Source organism: Hypomesus nipponensis, chromosome 27, assembly GCF_054491055.1.
Source record: "Hypomesus nipponensis isolate SF chromosome 27, ASM5449105v1, whole genome shotgun sequence".
In the NCBI taxonomy this organism is placed as follows: domain Eukaryota; kingdom Metazoa; phylum Chordata; class Actinopteri; order Osmeriformes; family Osmeridae; genus Hypomesus; species Hypomesus nipponensis.
In genome coordinates this window covers 5,147,624-5,163,932 of record NC_140387.1, presented here as the reverse complement: position 1 = coordinate 5,163,932, position 16,309 = coordinate 5,147,624, and the positions used below count along the sequence as shown (strand labels likewise).

The window sequence follows — 16,309 nt, the reverse complement described above, 5'->3', positions numbered from 1 at the left end:
CGTTTGCAACTCGCAAGATCCTTATCAACAACAATTGCTTACTGTAGTGCAGTTGAGCTCAACTCAGTTGTATTTATATTGAAGTACCAGCTCCATAGCTGACGCCATATTAAAATTGGCTATTTTAATATGAAAAAAATTGAAATGTTTTTTTATTTAAAAGTTACAATGATGCATAGCCTCACATTTTGTCAGTATGTTTAAACATTTAATACCGACAGACAAAATACAATACTTTAAATAACTTGCCAATTCAATCAAATACAGCTGTGATTAAATGTAAAATGATCAATATTAACAGTAATTAATGAGCTAAATAAACGAGTTATGTTTATTTTGTGGTTGTGTTGTCCACCTGCCTCACATGATCTTAATATACCCCCAAAACCATATATAACGGTATAAAGTCAAGAAACAAACAAATATAGTACTAGTAAATTAAATTACAGTAACATTAATATTCCCAGTCAGCTAACAAAGCTGTAATACCAACATTAAAACATTTATGCATACTGTACATTTGGGGAGAGGTGATTGGAGATGTTTAATTGCCTCTCAGAGGACAAAAACAAAAGTGACATCCGAGTGTCACACGTGACAAATATGAAAATAAATAGTAAAACAAAACACTTTCTCCTTCCTGCATCCCATGGCACAGTCAGTGAGAAGCAACTGGATGACAGCCCAGCTCCTTATACAAAAGACTGCGTGGACCTCATCTTGAGTTGCATGAAAATCTCATACAACCAATACAAAAAATTATAATTATACACAGAACAGGTATATATAGCATAACTGCTGGATTTTGTTGGGCCCCCTGGGCAGCGTGGACCCTTATAATTCGCACCACCTTCCCCCCCCCCCCCCCCCCCCCCACTAGCGACGGTCCTAACAGGTCAAACTGAATGGTTCCCCACAATGCAAGGGGCATAGCAAGTTCCTGATCCTTGAGAACAAGCCCATTGTTTTACTGATCTTATCCCTCATACACTGAGGAATTTGGCGCCCTCTGGCCTTCAAGCTCTTTTCTATCACTTCTCCCAGGCTGTGATGACCTTATTACGAGCAGCAATTGTATTTATGTCCTCTAGAAGGATTCCCTGAGTCCCCTGTGGAGTAATCTTAAGAGCATCTACCAATCTATTGTTTTTTTGTCTCCCACAACATTCTGGTTTTTCAACGCACACTCTTTTATGTGGCAAGAAACGAAAGGTTCCATGATGCATTGTAGTCACCATGGTCCTTCCGGAATCACAGTGCCTGCAGGCTACAGCACCCTGGAACCCCCTCCGAAAGTTTTTGTTGAAAAAGCCGTAGATGACAGGATTGATGCCGCTGTTGAAAAAGGCCAGCCAGTGAGCTACAGGGAACACATAGCTGCTGAGGAAGTCTATCTGTTGCTTGTCCAGTTCGCCATAGTCCGTCAGCAGCATCAGAGTCCACAGCGGCAGCCACGATAGCATGAAAAGAACCGCTACCATAATAAGCATTTTGATGACCTTTGCCCTGCGCTGGGAACGAGTTCTCCTGACTTCGGCGATCCCCACTTGCCTCAGGTTGGTGCAGAGTTTGGCTGCAATGCAGCCGTACATGATACTGATGAGCACCAGAGGCGCGAGGTAGACGTGAATAAAGATGACCATTGTGTACACCTGCCGCATCTCTGACCGGGGCCAGTTCTCGAAGCAGACAAAGACAGGGTAGGTTTGGTTGTCCTGGACCATGTAGGTGTCCTCCAGGCGGATGACGGTCAGCGTGGCAGCCGAGGGGCAGATGACGGCGAAGGCCGCCAGCCAGATGAAGAAGAGGACAAGAAGGGCACTTACGGGCCTCATACGATGCCTGAATGGGTACACGATACCTGTGAATCTGAGGGAGAAAAGGGTAAAGGTCAAAGTAGACCATCATTATGCCTTTAGAAATCCAAATGTAGTTTGGATTTTGAACTGCTTTCGATTGAGGTTATCAAGCATGTGGACCTACCTGTCGATGGCAATTGCCACCAGTGTGAACACTGAGGCTGACACGGACATTCCCTGGACCAGATTGCTCATGGTGCATGTGAACTGTCCAAATGGCCAACCTGAGAAGAAATAGAGATGGATCACTCAACAACACCAAATCAATGTGTGCTTTATGGAACGATCTATCACCACACCACACAAACAGAAAACTAAATTATTTGGCCAATTAGAGTGTGAGGCAAATTCCCATACAGATCCACCTCAAATGTCAAGTTTGGGGTCTCATATTGTTACAAATCTTTTTTATTCTAGTCCACGAATGTCATGAGTTGACGCATCACATAAATCCGCAGACAATATTGACCGTTTCTTAATGAATACATTTTGGGCTTATAATTGATCATATCGTACAGAGATGGAAAACTCCACAATTGTTATAAACAATAAGTATTATGTAAATTATAATAATAGGAAGAAACCCCACCTGATATCAGGTTATCAATTAAAGTTGTTGGAATGCAGAACACTCCGATGAGCAGGTCACTTAGTGCCAAGTTAAGAATAAAGAGATTGGTGACGGACCGCATGTTCCGATTTCGAAGAACTACCAAAGAGACAAGCACATTTCCCCCGACACAGAGCAGCAGAATCCCGCCATAACAAATGATGTACAGCATGGTCATCCCGGTGGTATGCAGGTAATACGGCATGAAGGTGCAGTTGCTCATTTCGTCGCTGTCCATGGTGCTGTTCATTTTCATCCAGTTAAATCCTCAAGGACTTGAAGATTTTTAGAAGTATGTGGTGAAGAAATACAAATCTGCAGGTGTGTCAAAATAGTCATGCACGCGCTTTATAACAACGACTATACAATTTAACATTTAGACTACAAAACTTTGCAGTTAACATCTCAAAATTACATTTTACTGAAATGTGTGAATTGTACTGTTCTGAAAATTGGTTAGATACAATTCTTATACAGTCCTTGTACAAGCAAGACTAGATGTATAGGTTCAATAATTTCAGGAAAATTACTGACATGAAGAATAAACATACTGTAGTCAAAATATCTTTTTACATTTTGAAAACCTGCGTTATATATGCTACTCTTGCTACAATAATTACCTCCAGGTTATGCAAGCGCCTGGTCACCGAAGTAGTGTTGTCCAATGTGTTCAACAGGTGTGCTATCCCTGCAACTGACGAGGAAAAACACATCCTTTATATTTGAGAAACTGGCAGCGTCATTCTGGAAGACATGTTCACCAACCTCTTCGATAACATGGAGATCAAAGTCACATTGTGTCGGAAATAAAAGCCTATTGAATCAATACGTTGACCACGACGGCATATATATAATTTGTAACAAATATAATTTTAGATTATTATTGTTAATGATCATTATAATGTACTTTATACTTTGAAGCTTTTGACTGTGTGCTTCTGTTCTGTCCCCCAAAACGTTCTGTTGAAGCTACTAGAGGCAAGGTTAGTTCGTTAACTTTAAATATATATTTTATGCGATGAACGTGTCCCAATGTCAGAGTTTGTCATTATTAACATGTGTTTAGTATATTAGTATTTGATTTGTCATCAGTTAAACATAGCTAAACACGATGAAAGTCTTCTCTCAATGGTCGCATGGAGAGTATGTCGAATGTATCAAATAATTATTCAAGTCTAAACGTTCACATACAGTACATCATAACACATTTTTAAAATTAAGTTTGTCGTTGTTCCATTCTATTTATTTTGCTTAGCCAAGCAAAAACATGTTGAGATCAAACAAAGTAGAGATCTGAAATATAATCAGTTATTATTCACTGACATTAACACTCAGCATTATTTATGCAGTTGTAAAATTTGCCAGTTGGTGGCACTAGTGCTCCCCATGAAACGTGAAAACAAACTGAAGTTTGAAAACTATTTTCCAGTCTTTGACAGTACCATTTGCCACTGGTTTTGTAATTAAAAGGCAAGTATTGCACATGTGAGCACATGTGATCAATTTAATCTACTAGTGCTTCCGTGTATCCAAAATTGTTGAATCACAACAATACATGTGTTGTGTTTGTGTGTGCCATGTGTGTGTGTGTCTGCACTATATCCACGTGTGCGCTCCTCTGTACGTGCATGTGCGTGTGTACTGTGCGTGTAGCACCTCCTGTCGATCCAGTCCAAACAGCCCAGTCCCTCCTCCTCTCTCGGCCCAGGACTGTTGCTCCCGCAGCAGAGATGGGACAGTGATCCAGACTGGAAGATCTCAAGTCTGGAATGCTGCCGTGCCACAGCTGCCTGGTTCAAACTGCAGCGAGGCTTCTACGGAGATACATCTTCCCGAAGCTGGAGTCATGTTCCAGTGTTGTGACAGGAAGGCCATGCTGGTGCTGGAGATGGGTATCCTGGTGACTGTGCTGGTGGCTGGGAGTGCAGGACAGAACTTTGACAGGCGGGAGGCTGGATCCTCCTGCTATGGAGGATTTGATCTCTACTTTGTTTTGGACAAGTGAGTTTTTCCCCTTTAACCCGGGATCTGCAATAACGTATGGATTTTCTAGGGATTTCTTGCGATCTTGTGGCTGTTGGTCCCCCCCCCCTAGCGTACACAGGAACGTGTTGGCAATGCATGCTGAAAGATAACCAGATGTTTGTTTTGACTCGGTTTTGTAATCAGAAACATGTCTGTGCGTCGTCGTTCATTTCCTCGTCCTGGGAAATGCTTACGGCGAAGCAATCTCTTATCGTGTGTTATCGAATCTGCTCGTTCCCAAAAGCAGGTGTGTGTTTCAAAGGTTCAGGTGACAGACCATAGTGAGTAGCACAGTAGAGGAAGAGCTGTATCCCCACGGAAAAATCAATCCATGTGTTGATGACATGAAGACACAGGATATGGACACAGGACATAGGCTTGAGGTGTTGTGTGTTAGAAATGGTGTTTGTTATGGTTTGTGTTAGTCACCCATCACTGAGTTTCCAGATGCAGAGAGCTCCCTTCGATTCTAGCGTCACCACAGTATTGACGTTCCTTTGGTGGGGCTCATAACATTCAGATACAAACTGAGCTTCCATAGTACTGGGTTATCTTTTATTTGGGAAAGATTTCTGCGTCGAGGCAAATTGTTTTGCTGTAGTATTTTCCTAATAATGTGTTTTGTGAGAGCTGCTGTCTGTATCTGGTTCTCACTCTCTCTCTGTGTTTCTCTCTCTTTGTGTGTGGAACCCTTTCACCATTAGAACCAGACATCCCAAAGTTCTAGAGTGTTTGTCAGTGTCTCTCAGCACTGAGCATGCAGCCTCATACCAAGGGAAATAAAATGTGAACGGAGAGAATATTGTCTGTATAAATATGATACTACGACCGGTACATAACATACTGTATATACAATAGGAATGTAATGTGGTCGTAAATTAATCATTGATAACATCACTGTGCACACCTTATTCCTTTCGTTGTTTGTATTCATTGTATGTATATACATACTGTATATGTATATAGGTATATATATGTGTGTGTTACAGTGTGATCATTGCCGAGTGGCCAAGTGATGTGTGATAAGAAAAGTTGAATTGATTTGAGTTGCACTGGATCAAAACCACCAAGTCCACCCGCCAAAACTTTGTTTTGAACATTGAACACTGCTTTGGAAAATCTGGGCTCAGATCCCGAGTGAAGAGGGTTTCTGTCTACGTTTATGGAGCTGTACCAGTAAAGGCGCATACCACAAAAAAAAAACATTTTCCTTTATGGTGTCCAAACTCCCCCCCCCCCCCCCCGCTCAGCTGGATTGTGCGTCATGGTAACGGTGCCTGAAGGCTCTACAGCATAACAAGACAAGAAATATTCATTTGATCAGTGCAGCCTAAACATGGTGTGTGTATGCACAGAGACTTGTGCACACACACATGCACATACAGTCCTTTGAAAGAAAGAACGTTCTCATGTTGGAAATTGAACACATTTCCCATGATTTTACTCTAATAGGACACAATGATGATTACTGTGCTCATGGTGGATGTGAACTAAACTGTTCTGTATCTTGTTGCTGAAATCTCCTCATTATTTTTTCAGGTCCGGGAGTGTGCAGCACCACTGGAATGAAATATATTACTTTGTTGATCATCTTGCTCATAAATTCATCAGGTAGTGTACAGTTGAAGAACAGTAACAAAACAAAAAATGGAAATATGGATGTCATGGAAACACTGTGTAATAGTCATGAAGGAAATACAACAGAAACAAAATATTAAAGTAATGCACAGGTTGAAACATACATATTTTAAATAGGATCACAATATGGGATATTTTACTCTCCCTTTAAACGTTAAGGGGTGTCAATCAACATAGCCTCCCCAAACACTGAGAGGAAATGCAGTGCACATGGTGCTAGATCGCTTTTGTTTAGGTCTTTAGATAGGGCTCCTTGAAATGGCCTTGACTTTCCTCTTATTTTCCACATTCAACGTTTCATGGCCTTATACTATTTGTCAACATTGTGATCTCTGACCTACAATCTAGTGTCACAGACAATTCCTCGTTGCATCCTACAAAATAACTAACTTATGGCTATCCAGACACAGGCAAGCTTTAGCAAACAGCATAATGACAGTTTATCAATGATACAAGCAACGTAATCCATAGATAGGCCTATTTTTCTTCTAAACATGACCAAGGGTCATGTTCTCATGAGCTAATATAGCAGGGTATAGATCAAACATTGTTTATTATATTCAGAACATTCAAAACAGTATACAAGTATAGTAATAAAATAATCCTTACCGGTAGTTGTAATCTTTATTGATTGTTAATTGATCAGTGGTTAATGACAGACCTCTTTTCCAGATTAACAAATGTATCTCTCTTTCTCTTCCCTCCTGTTACCCCTTGTGAAGTCCTCAGCTCCGGATGTCGTTTATTGTGTTTTCTAAAGAAGGACGGATCTTGATGAAACTGACAGAAGACAGGCAAGACATGAATTGACAAACTTGAACTGTTACACTGAATTGTTTCCACTATGCTGCTAATTTCTCAGGTCATTTTAGTATGTATCCACTTGTGCGTATGAATGGTTGTCTGTATTTATTGTATTTATGTAAGATTTTGTTTTAGTTATTTATTTGTGAGTGGTTTTAACCCGAACCTCAGTACCACATTTCGTTCCGGCTCATGCAAATGTTTTTGGAATGACAATAAAATTATCCTTACACTACCTCTTCCTCCTACCCAAAGTATACTCCACTCACTACTATCACAGTGTTTGCTTGACATGGTTTGACACGACGGATATGGCAGGAAACAAATGATCTGAAGTGATGTTGACCTCAACTCGCTCGACTGTCTTTTAATTCAGTCTATTCAGGAGAATTTAATTGATCAGGTTTATTCCGTGAAGAGCATTCAAATACTTGGTGGATTATGTGGATGTGTTTGTGGGTAGGGAACTCATTCGGGCCGGACTTGAGGAGTTAAGGATGGTGCAACCTGGGGGAGATACCTTCATGCATAAAGGCTTTGAGAAGGTGAGTCTTCAAGCATATACATCAAGTCAAGTTAAATGTGGTTGTATGGTGATCTACAAAATTGGAAAAGCTGGATAAACTGTATGTGAAATTACAAGGCACCAAAATAAATGTATAGACTTCATGAAATGTCTTTCAAATCTCTTGTACTTCAGGCCAGTGAACAAATCTACTATGCAACTGGTTATGGTAAGTATGATAATACACCCAAATTATGCATTCCAACGGTGGTAAATCCAAATGGATATCCTTTGAGATATGTATTATCTAAATCAATACGTTGTCCCAGAGAGAATGTGAGTAGCCCAGGTAACATTCTGTACAATTGCAGAACATTTCATCAAAAATATCTCAAGTTTTTACAAAGGTATAAATATCTCAAGATAGCTCAATACTTCAAATCTTTTTTTTAAGTTTGGATGCTTTAGCAGTGGTGTGGATTATTGGAAAGGCCAATTACATGTTGGTATTACTGAAGTGTCCCTTTTGCCATAGTGACAGTGTGAGTACGTGGGGCCATGCCCTCTGTTTGTAATGTGAATCCATGTGTTCTCGATCACCAGGTTACCGAACGGCCAGCGTCATCATCGCCTTGACCGATGGAGAGCTGAGGGAGACTCAGTTTGACCTGGCTGAGAGAGAGGTGAAGTAGACACCTACCACAGCCAGTCAGCTCATGCATTTCCAAATCTGGTCCAAATTTCTGGTTATTTGTTTCTGTGTTCAAAATGTAACAGTATCCGTTTGTCTTTCTTTGTGTGTGTGACATTTCTGTTTGTTCCTGGACTACTTTGTGAAGTCTTAACCCTAAATTACATTTCTTGCATTAGCTTTGAATCTGAGGAAAGTGTTGTTTAAATATGGAGAACAGATCAGCCAGCCTTTGTTTGGGTTAAGCAAATGGTCTGGTTTATACAAGTTCAATCTCAGCTTTCCACCAGATGTGTATATCATGAATTCCGAGTAGTACACGTAATGTCTTTATTGTGTTCACACCTTAGATAGGTAAACAAAGATATACAAATTGGATGAAATACTTGTTATTCTCTTGAAACTACAACCATAGACTTCTGTTTTCTGTTTAGAGGTTTTTGTTTTCTGCAACAGTTCTATAGTAGAAGTCCAGTCCTGGCACTCTCAGACACAACATTAACCATTCACCACCACACAGTCGGTTTGAACCTAAATAACATTTTTTTTCGTTTTTTTTTTTACTACTAATCTCAAGTTGTCAACATCTTTTCCAAATGATAGTCTTTCAAGATCAAACATCAGTTTGGCACCAACATGCTTGTTTTCATATCCCATTTGAAACCAGGCGAGTCGCTCTCGACAGTTGGGGGCTTCAGTCTACTGTGTGGGAGTGAAGGACTTCAATGAAACTCAGGTACATGAGTTGCATGTGGGAGGATTGTAAAATGGGAACTGAATTGAGTTTGTCAGTAAGAGCAGTTGTAAAGGTCAAACAACATGTTCAAAAGAGTACCACCTTGTAATTTGACCTTTAACCTAACAAGGCTCTCCTGCCTACTCTTTGTTGGCACCAAGAAAGAGTAGCACTACGGCTCAATCTTTTCCAAGAGTAAAGTGGATGCTAATTAGTATCTTGCTTTAGACGCACGTCCTTCAACGGATGTTTTCGAGTACTCCACATACACCTTTAACCTCCTCTCTTCCATGCCTCACTTCTCTTGTGTTAAATCCTGTATAGCCAACAACCATAACAATCAATAACCATGTACAGTTCCTGTTTGACAACAGATAGATTCAAACTGTTACATGCAGTAATGCAACCCAAATATTGTTATCTCGGCACAGCTTTGGACAATAGCTGACAGCAAGGACCATGTGTTCCCTGTGAACGATGGCTTTGAAGCCCTACAAGGGGTTATTGACTCGGTAAGACCAACAACTTCAAAGAGCAATTGGCATGCTGGATGTAGTCACAATTACACAAATGGTTTCTGGATAGATACGTTAACTCAGGCCTTGGTTCAAACATTAAACAACCGTTACTAGGGCTGCTTCTGGTCGTCATCAACATTGCCATGATTGTCGTCATAGTACCCCATCTCTTTGTGTGTCTTCTTCCCCCTCTCATGCAGATCTTGAAGAGATCATGTATAGAGATCCTGGCTGTAGAGCCCTCCAGTATATGTGAGGGAGGTGAGTTGCAGTCCTGCTATACAGGAACACGGTGTATCCTTCTACATAAACAAACAACAGCCCTGCAATGTTCTTTCAGATATCACACCGAATGTCCAATTCCTCTCAGAATCTTTTCAGGTTGTGGTCAATGGAAACGGTTTCCTGCATGCCCGCAGTGTGGAGAAGGTCCTCTGTAGCTTTGTCATCAACGACACCCTCACCTTAAGTAAGTGATACCAACCGTGACACTGATGGAATATTGCAACATGCGTGGGAGCCCCTTGTGCATTGTAACGGGGTCCAGTTGTTTAAGAATAGATATACTTTCATCTTCATCACGTATTTACTTAAAGGAGCACCACCGTGATATTGGGTTTAGGAACCAAGGAAACCTATAGTTAATATGTAATAAAGGAATGAATTTGTTTTTTAAGAGTAGAGCAGATAGTAATCCTACTGAGCATGAAAAGCAAGCTGGAAACAGAATCAAAGTATTGTTTTTTTTACACTATTTTGACTCAAATAAAATGACGCTCGGAAGTCTGGAAGTGTTAATAATTGTTATGAGAAGGTGAGAAATAGTTTCACAATTGTGTCTGTGGGACAACCGAGTGAAGAAGGCTTAGATTTGTTCTTTTTGAAATGTGTCAGTTTCACTCATGATACCTACTCATTGTTAATCCCCCAACTTGCAGTTTTCAGACACCTCTTGGGGCCCAAGCTACAGTAGGGGACTGAAAAGTATTGAGCCTTCACACAATGTAAACTGTTATTTCAGGGGACAGTTTTAATTTACAAACAGAGCTCATCGTGGCCAGATAAAAAGTAAAGGGATGAAGGGATAGGACAGTCTACCTCTGTTGATGGAACTCCCTCCTCCATTCCCAGCCCCCTTCCCAACCATCATGGCCACCTTCTCCTACTTTGCCTCAGCTGGTAAAATACTTAGGCCCTCTCAAATGTCTAGGGGGAATGTGGACCTCATCAGAGTTGTGAGCTGTCTGTGCACACACTAAGCTCGTGCTCAGTCCAGCCAGGGTAAACAAACCACAGCCCCAGAAGTGAGTTTCAGTTGCTTCACGAACCACAAGTAAAGGAAATCCAGGACGCAAATAAGAGAAAGAATGTTCTCAAATGACTTATCCAGGGCATCGTTCCTTAATGATTTGAAAGCTACACAATGTATGAATGACTTTTAAACTATAGTCACACTCAGTACGACAAGACATGACTGACACCTTGTGTATTGTAGCCCTGTATGACACAGAGTATTCTGCTGTCTGTTCCCAGTGAAGAGGCCCCTGGTGGTGAAAGATACGTATCTGTTGTGTCCAGCTCCTGTGTTGGAAAAGGAGAGAACGTAAGTGATTAGTCTCCTATCCACTGCTCTACATTTATATTTAGTCATTTAGCAGACACTCTTATCCAGAGCGACTTACAGTAAGTACAGGGACATTCCCCCCGAGGCAAGTAGGGTGAAGTGCCTTGCCCAAGGACACATTGTCATTTTTTTTTTTTTTTGGCATGGCGGGGAATCGATCCAGCAACCTTCTGATTACTAGCCCGACTCCCTCACCACTCAGCTGTCTGACATCTGTCTGCTCTAGCTCTTTCTATCAAGCCTTGGCTTGGCTCTGAAACAGTTTTTCACCCTTTTATATATACATTGGTATGATGTATGACAGAATGTCATCGATCTGATTTCTAAAACGATCATACCGTGGCTACGTTTGAGGTTGCATCTCACCAAATCGACTTCATAGTACTCGGTGTGTATTCAAGAAGCACGTCTCATGACAACGCTCCGTTTTTGCTGTTTCAAATGAATTGAGGAAATGTATTCGGGGACAGTGTCGGCATTGATGGACAATGCCCCCCTACCCAGATGGGATGCTGTCTTCACTCTTTCAAAGCCCACCTCCCAACTATGCTTCCCTTCCCTAGGACGGCCACCCTCCACGTCAGCATGAACAATGGCCTGAGCTTCATCTCCAGCTCGGTAACCATCACTGCAGTTAGCTGTGTAAGTAGCAGAGCAGAGAGTCACCACTCTGTTGCCTTGACTACATATGGTCAGGTTATCTAATCACTTCTAAATGTCCAGTACAGAGCAAATGTATTCCATTCTTGGCCTGAAATAGCCTCCCACTGATATGCTGTAAGTAATTCAACGTGTAACACAAAAGCCAGGCAGTTTGGACCATCGGTCAGTTGGCTTTTGTTTTGATACAAATCTCACGGTATGAAATCAGAACATAACATAATACTCACATCTTTGCTTTTCCATCCAGTCTGATGGGACATACTTGGCCATCGCTCTGCTCATCCTTCTCCTTCTGTTGACGGTGGCCATGCTGTGGTGGTTCTGGCCGCTATGCTGCACTGTGGTCAGTGGGACAGCTGTTGACTAAAGATGATTCGTCTGATGATTGACACTAGAAAAAAAAAAAATGCCGCGACAACGTTCAGAGATTCCATCTTTGAAGCACAGTACGTGCAGGACTACTACCTGGTCCTGTGCATGTTTCATTTTGAACTGAGGTGGTATTGACAACACTAACTCCTGTTTGTTTTTCCACAGATCATTCGCGAGCCTCCTCCTCCGGAGATGGAGGATAGCTCTGTAAGGGATTCCAGTTGGTTGATAATTACACACACACACATACACACACACACACACCTATACAGACACACTTATTCCAAAGCTGTCTGATCTGAAAAATATCCAGTGGCTCTGAATCTTATAAAGCTTTTTGTTCTGTTTTAAACACTGAAACAATGCTTTTAAAATAAAGACCAACTGTGTTCTGGATGACACCTTTCTCCCTCTTTAGGATGACGAGGATGGGTTCCCAAAGAAGAGGTGGCCCACGGTGGATGCGTCTTACTATGGAGGACGAGGAGTGGGTGGCATCAAGAGGATGGAGGTCAGAACTCCACTTTAGGACTATGGACGGAACCATTACCACCCTGTCAATTCCTTTAGAACGCTGACTGCTTACTGACCCGGCCTCTCTTCTTGTCTCTCTTCCTGCCTCTCTTCCTGCCTCTCCCTGCCTCTCTTCCTGTCTCTCTTTCTGTTTCTACCAACACTCCTGCTGTCCCTCCTCCTGTCTCTGCTGTCATCTGGTTTCTCTCCTCCCGCCTCTCCTCCTGCCTCTCCCTCCGCCTCACCTACCGCTTCACCTTCTGCCTCTCCCTCCGCCTCACCTCCCGCCTCACCCCCCCGCTTCGCCTCCTGCCTCTCCCTCCGCCTCACCTCCCGCCTCACCTCCTGGCTCTCCTCAGGTCCGCTGGGGAGATAAAGGCTCTACGGAGGAAGGTGCCAAGCTGGAGAAAGCTAAGAATGCCCGGGTGAAGATGCCCGAGGAGGAGTTTGAGTTTCCTCCAAGTCGTACCCTTAACAATGGCATGCACAAGCCCATCAGAGCCCAGAAGTGGTACTCACCCATCAAGGTAACAGTAGCTTTCAATTCATTGAATATTCCTTTGAATTCCATTGAATGTATTCCTTTTCAAGGACCTGTCGACTGACAGGAATTTGATTGTTATGCAAATATATTTTGAGAGAATAAAGGAAATGGGTGCTTCAAAAGCTAATTTCCCCTAATTTTTCCCATTGTTCCCTTTAAATGTCAAAGACAAAATGTGTATCTTATCAAGCAAGACCTTGCAACTAATAAGACAGAGAAACATTCAGAAATTAATTTTTAAGCCATGCATCAGTTGTCAGATACATGTAGATACAACAACAACAACAAGAGCACAAGCAACAAACGACAGAGCAGCTCAAATTATTTACAGGACTTTTCACAACATATCACTAAAGTGCTCTACACAAGGTGCAACAAAGGTACAGTTATTTATATAATACAGGTTTAAAAAAGTGAAGAAGATAATAGAGTTGCCCAAGTAGAACAACTGTTTGAAACTAACTGGAATTCTTATTTCAATGATCAAATGTGCCCTGTTCCAAACAATATAGTGATCACAGTAATTAATTGAGAAGATACTTACTATCCAAACTATCTTCGTTCGTTAAAGTTCCTAAGAACTCAGTGTATCCAGGAAACAGTTAATGCCTTTTGTTTCATAATGTCTTAGTCAGCTGGATAGGCAGTAATTTGAACCAGACTTAAACTGACTGACTCCTCTGAAATGGAATCTGCAATGCTGCTGCTATTTTCCCCCAAAATACATTCTTTCCCTATTTTCTCCACTCATCTGAACAGTGGTCCTACTTTACTGGGTACTCTACCTTTTCAATGTATCTAGTACAAAGGCTGTGAGTCAAATAAAAACAGGGACAAAGACAGACAGAATGACAGACAGCTTGTGAAGAGGTCTAAAGACAAAGATCAGTTCTTTCGCGGCAAATTATTTTAATGAAGGCGCCCAACAATCTCAAACACTTCATTAGCTGTTGCCATGGGAGCTTATTACCTTGACTGGCTGGGAGTCAAACCGTGTGCACTGCACATTGAAATGACAAAAACACAGGCTGTAGCGTTAGACCAAAACATTTGAGAAATGAATGAAACCGAAATGAAAGAAACCGATACACAAACCAGGAGCTGGTCATTAAGGCTAAAGTATATTTTTGGGTTTCTCTAACCCGTCAGACTCGCTCAGAACACGGTATTATTTGTCGTTTTATAATCCTATTTTTTTTTTTTCAAGTAGGCTGTTTTGTTACCAAGCAACAGTTTGGCATGATCGTGACAGCAAACAAGGAATAACAAGGATTTGAATAAATGTCATCTTCACATCTTCTCTTGCAGGGCAAACTGGATGCTCTCTTGGTTTTCATGAGAAAGGGCTATGACAGAGTGTCATTGATGAGACCCCACCCTGGAGACAAGGTGAGACACAGGAGACAGCGGCAAAGAGTAGGCCAGCATGTGTCAGACACCCTGTAAGGACAAACTGTTCAGTCAGTTAACGGGCGAACATACTCATAAGATTAGAACCAGAACAAAGAGTCACGTTAATGTTAGACCTCTATGCTATTGTATATGCATATTTTAGTGTGAGCAGACAGGGTCAAGTCCCACAGATAACTGAGCTTTTTTTTTGAGGGGGGGGGGGGGGGAGGGTGAGAACTGGATACTTTATGGCTGTGAAAGAAGCATACAAAGGCATTTCGAAGGAAACAGTTAAGCGGCCAAAGAGCCCACTATGTCACGGCTTGGCAGACTCTCCTTCAAAGTCACAAGACGAAGAACTCTAAACCTCAGGAAGAGGAGGAGGGTTAACTGGGCCAGGGCTGCAGCCTTAGGAATGGAGCAGAGCAAATGGAAAACAAATGTGAAAGGTCTTTCAGAACCTCTTTCAATTGGCGCTGCTTTATAAAGAACCCTGATATCCCCAATAGACAACATCACAGTAAGGCAGACACAATGTCTGCAAGGAGATCAAATGCACTTTACATTTCATGGAGCATTCAATTCAGTTGAAGTCAATGCTCCAGCACTGACGGATGGTCTGGTGTCTGTTGAAGCCATCCCCTCCTCGCCCTTCCCTGGCAGGGCTGTTGTTTCTCTCCAGCAGAAGAGAATGAGAGGAAGAGGTCATTCCATCTATTATGTTGTCACAATGCAACTAAATCTTCTAGTCAGACTTTTCCAGAAAACAATTTGCATGCCGATAAGAAAACAAGGATTTGGGTGGAGATCTCATTTCCATGACTTTATTTATATGATCCGACACAGTTGCAAATAACGCGACGATATGTATTCACTCTAGAATAGTTGTACACCTGCTGCTGACAATGTTTTTTTCTCCAAACTTCATCCTCTGAAATACAGGGGAGATGCATCAACTTCACGCGGGTGAAATCGTACCCTGCTCCGCGCTACCCAATCTACAATCACCCCTCCACCCCCATCTACAGCCTGCCTCACAGCTATCATCACCCTCCGTCACAAGACACCCTCTCCCACAGACCGCCCTCCCCCACCTCCACACTACCGCCCCTGCCCTCCACACTACCGCCCCTGCCCTCCACTCCGCCTCCGTCCTCCATCACCCCTCCCCCGTACACCCCGGCTCCTACCAGGGCTCTGCCGCCTTCGTCTCCGAGCCCTCCGCCATCCCCACCCACCCCGCCGCCCCTTTGCTCCCCGACACCGCCTTCCCTTACCGGTTTTCTGCCTCCCGAGCCTCAAGCACCGCCCCCGCAAAGAGCCCCCCCCCCCTCCCGTCCTCCCCCGCGCCCCTCTCATTAGGCTCCTGCTGCGGCCGACGTGTTAAAAGAGAAAAGGAAGGAGTCAAGTCGTGTTCCAAAGAACGGATCAGCATCGGATCCATGGAGGGGCCAATCAGAATATCCCAAATTCTGTATCATCTTCTGACCAAAGCATCCAGCTCTCACAAGAACGCAAGCAGGTTGTTTCGAAATATCTTGACAGAATTGGTTGACTCTTTTTATTTTCTTGTGTGTATTACAAAGACGTTGCTTACTATGCTGAAAGCACGCACTGCTGTTTTCCTAAATACACATTCTCGTCATTTCTTCGTGCCGAGTCGGATATGTATCATTGAGACATTGATGACTGTCATAATAATGAATTAAAACATGCATACTAAGGAATGGGAATATGAAAGTCTTGTCAGTGTCAAACCGCTGCCTAGAAAAAGAGAGGGATTGAAAAAGACTTACGAGAAGAGGTCTTCAAAGG

The 16,309-nt window shown here is 42.4% G+C and overlaps 2 protein-coding genes across 2 annotated transcripts; one reads left to right on the top strand and one right to left on the bottom strand.

Moving 5' to 3' along the window:
- Positions 1-890: 890 nt before the first annotated feature.
- npffr1l1 (neuropeptide FF receptor 1 like 1) lies at positions 891-2,719 on the bottom strand. Its single transcript, XM_084694166.1, has 3 exons — positions 2,449-2,719; positions 1,984-2,083; positions 891-1,869 (listed from the first exon to the last, which is right to left on the bottom strand). Exons 1-3 carry the CDS (start codon positions 2,717-2,719, stop codon positions 1,032-1,034), a joined length of 1,209 nt encoding a protein of 402 aa, XP_084550292.1. The 3' UTR covers positions 891-1,031.
- Positions 2,720-4,154: 1,435 nt separating this feature from the next.
- On the top strand, positions 4,155-16,221 carry antxr1b (ANTXR cell adhesion molecule 1b). Its single transcript, XM_084694165.1, has 18 exons — positions 4,155-4,470; positions 6,034-6,105; positions 6,855-6,926; positions 7,400-7,481; positions 7,637-7,670; positions 8,045-8,124; positions 8,800-8,868; positions 9,300-9,380; positions 9,587-9,647; positions 9,757-9,855; positions 10,920-10,989; positions 11,574-11,652; positions 11,921-12,016; positions 12,211-12,252; positions 12,464-12,556; positions 12,918-13,085; positions 14,411-14,491; positions 15,437-16,221. The coding sequence occupies exons 1-18, from the start codon at positions 4,316-4,318 to the stop codon at positions 15,854-15,856; spliced, it is 1,854 nt and encodes a 617-aa protein (XP_084550291.1). The 5' UTR covers positions 4,155-4,315; the 3' UTR covers positions 15,857-16,221.
- The last annotated feature ends 88 nt before the right edge of the window (positions 16,222-16,309 follow it).

Coding starts and splice junctions, on each gene's coding strand:
- antxr1b (XM_084694165.1), top strand. CDS start 4,316: ATGTTCCAGTGTTGTGACAGGAAGGCCATGCTGGTGCTGGAGATGGGT. Junction 9,856..10,919: donor CAACGACACCCTCACCTTAA/GTAAGTGATACC, acceptor GTCTGTTCCCAG/TGAAGAGGCCCCTGGTGGTG. Junction 11,653..11,920: donor CCATCACTGCAGTTAGCTGT/GTAAGTAGCAGA, acceptor TTTTCCATCCAG/TCTGATGGGACATACTTGGC.
- npffr1l1 (XM_084694166.1), bottom strand. CDS start 2,719: ATGAACAGCACCATGGACAGCGACGAAATGAGCAACTGCACCTTCATG. Junction 2,084..2,448: donor AATTGATAACCTGATATCAG/GTGGGGTTTCTT, acceptor ATTTCTTCTCAG/GTTGGCCATTTGGACAGTTC. Junction 1,870..1,983: donor GTGGCAATTGCCATCGACAG/GTAGGTCCACAT, acceptor TTTCTCCCTCAG/ATTCACAGGTATCGTGTACC.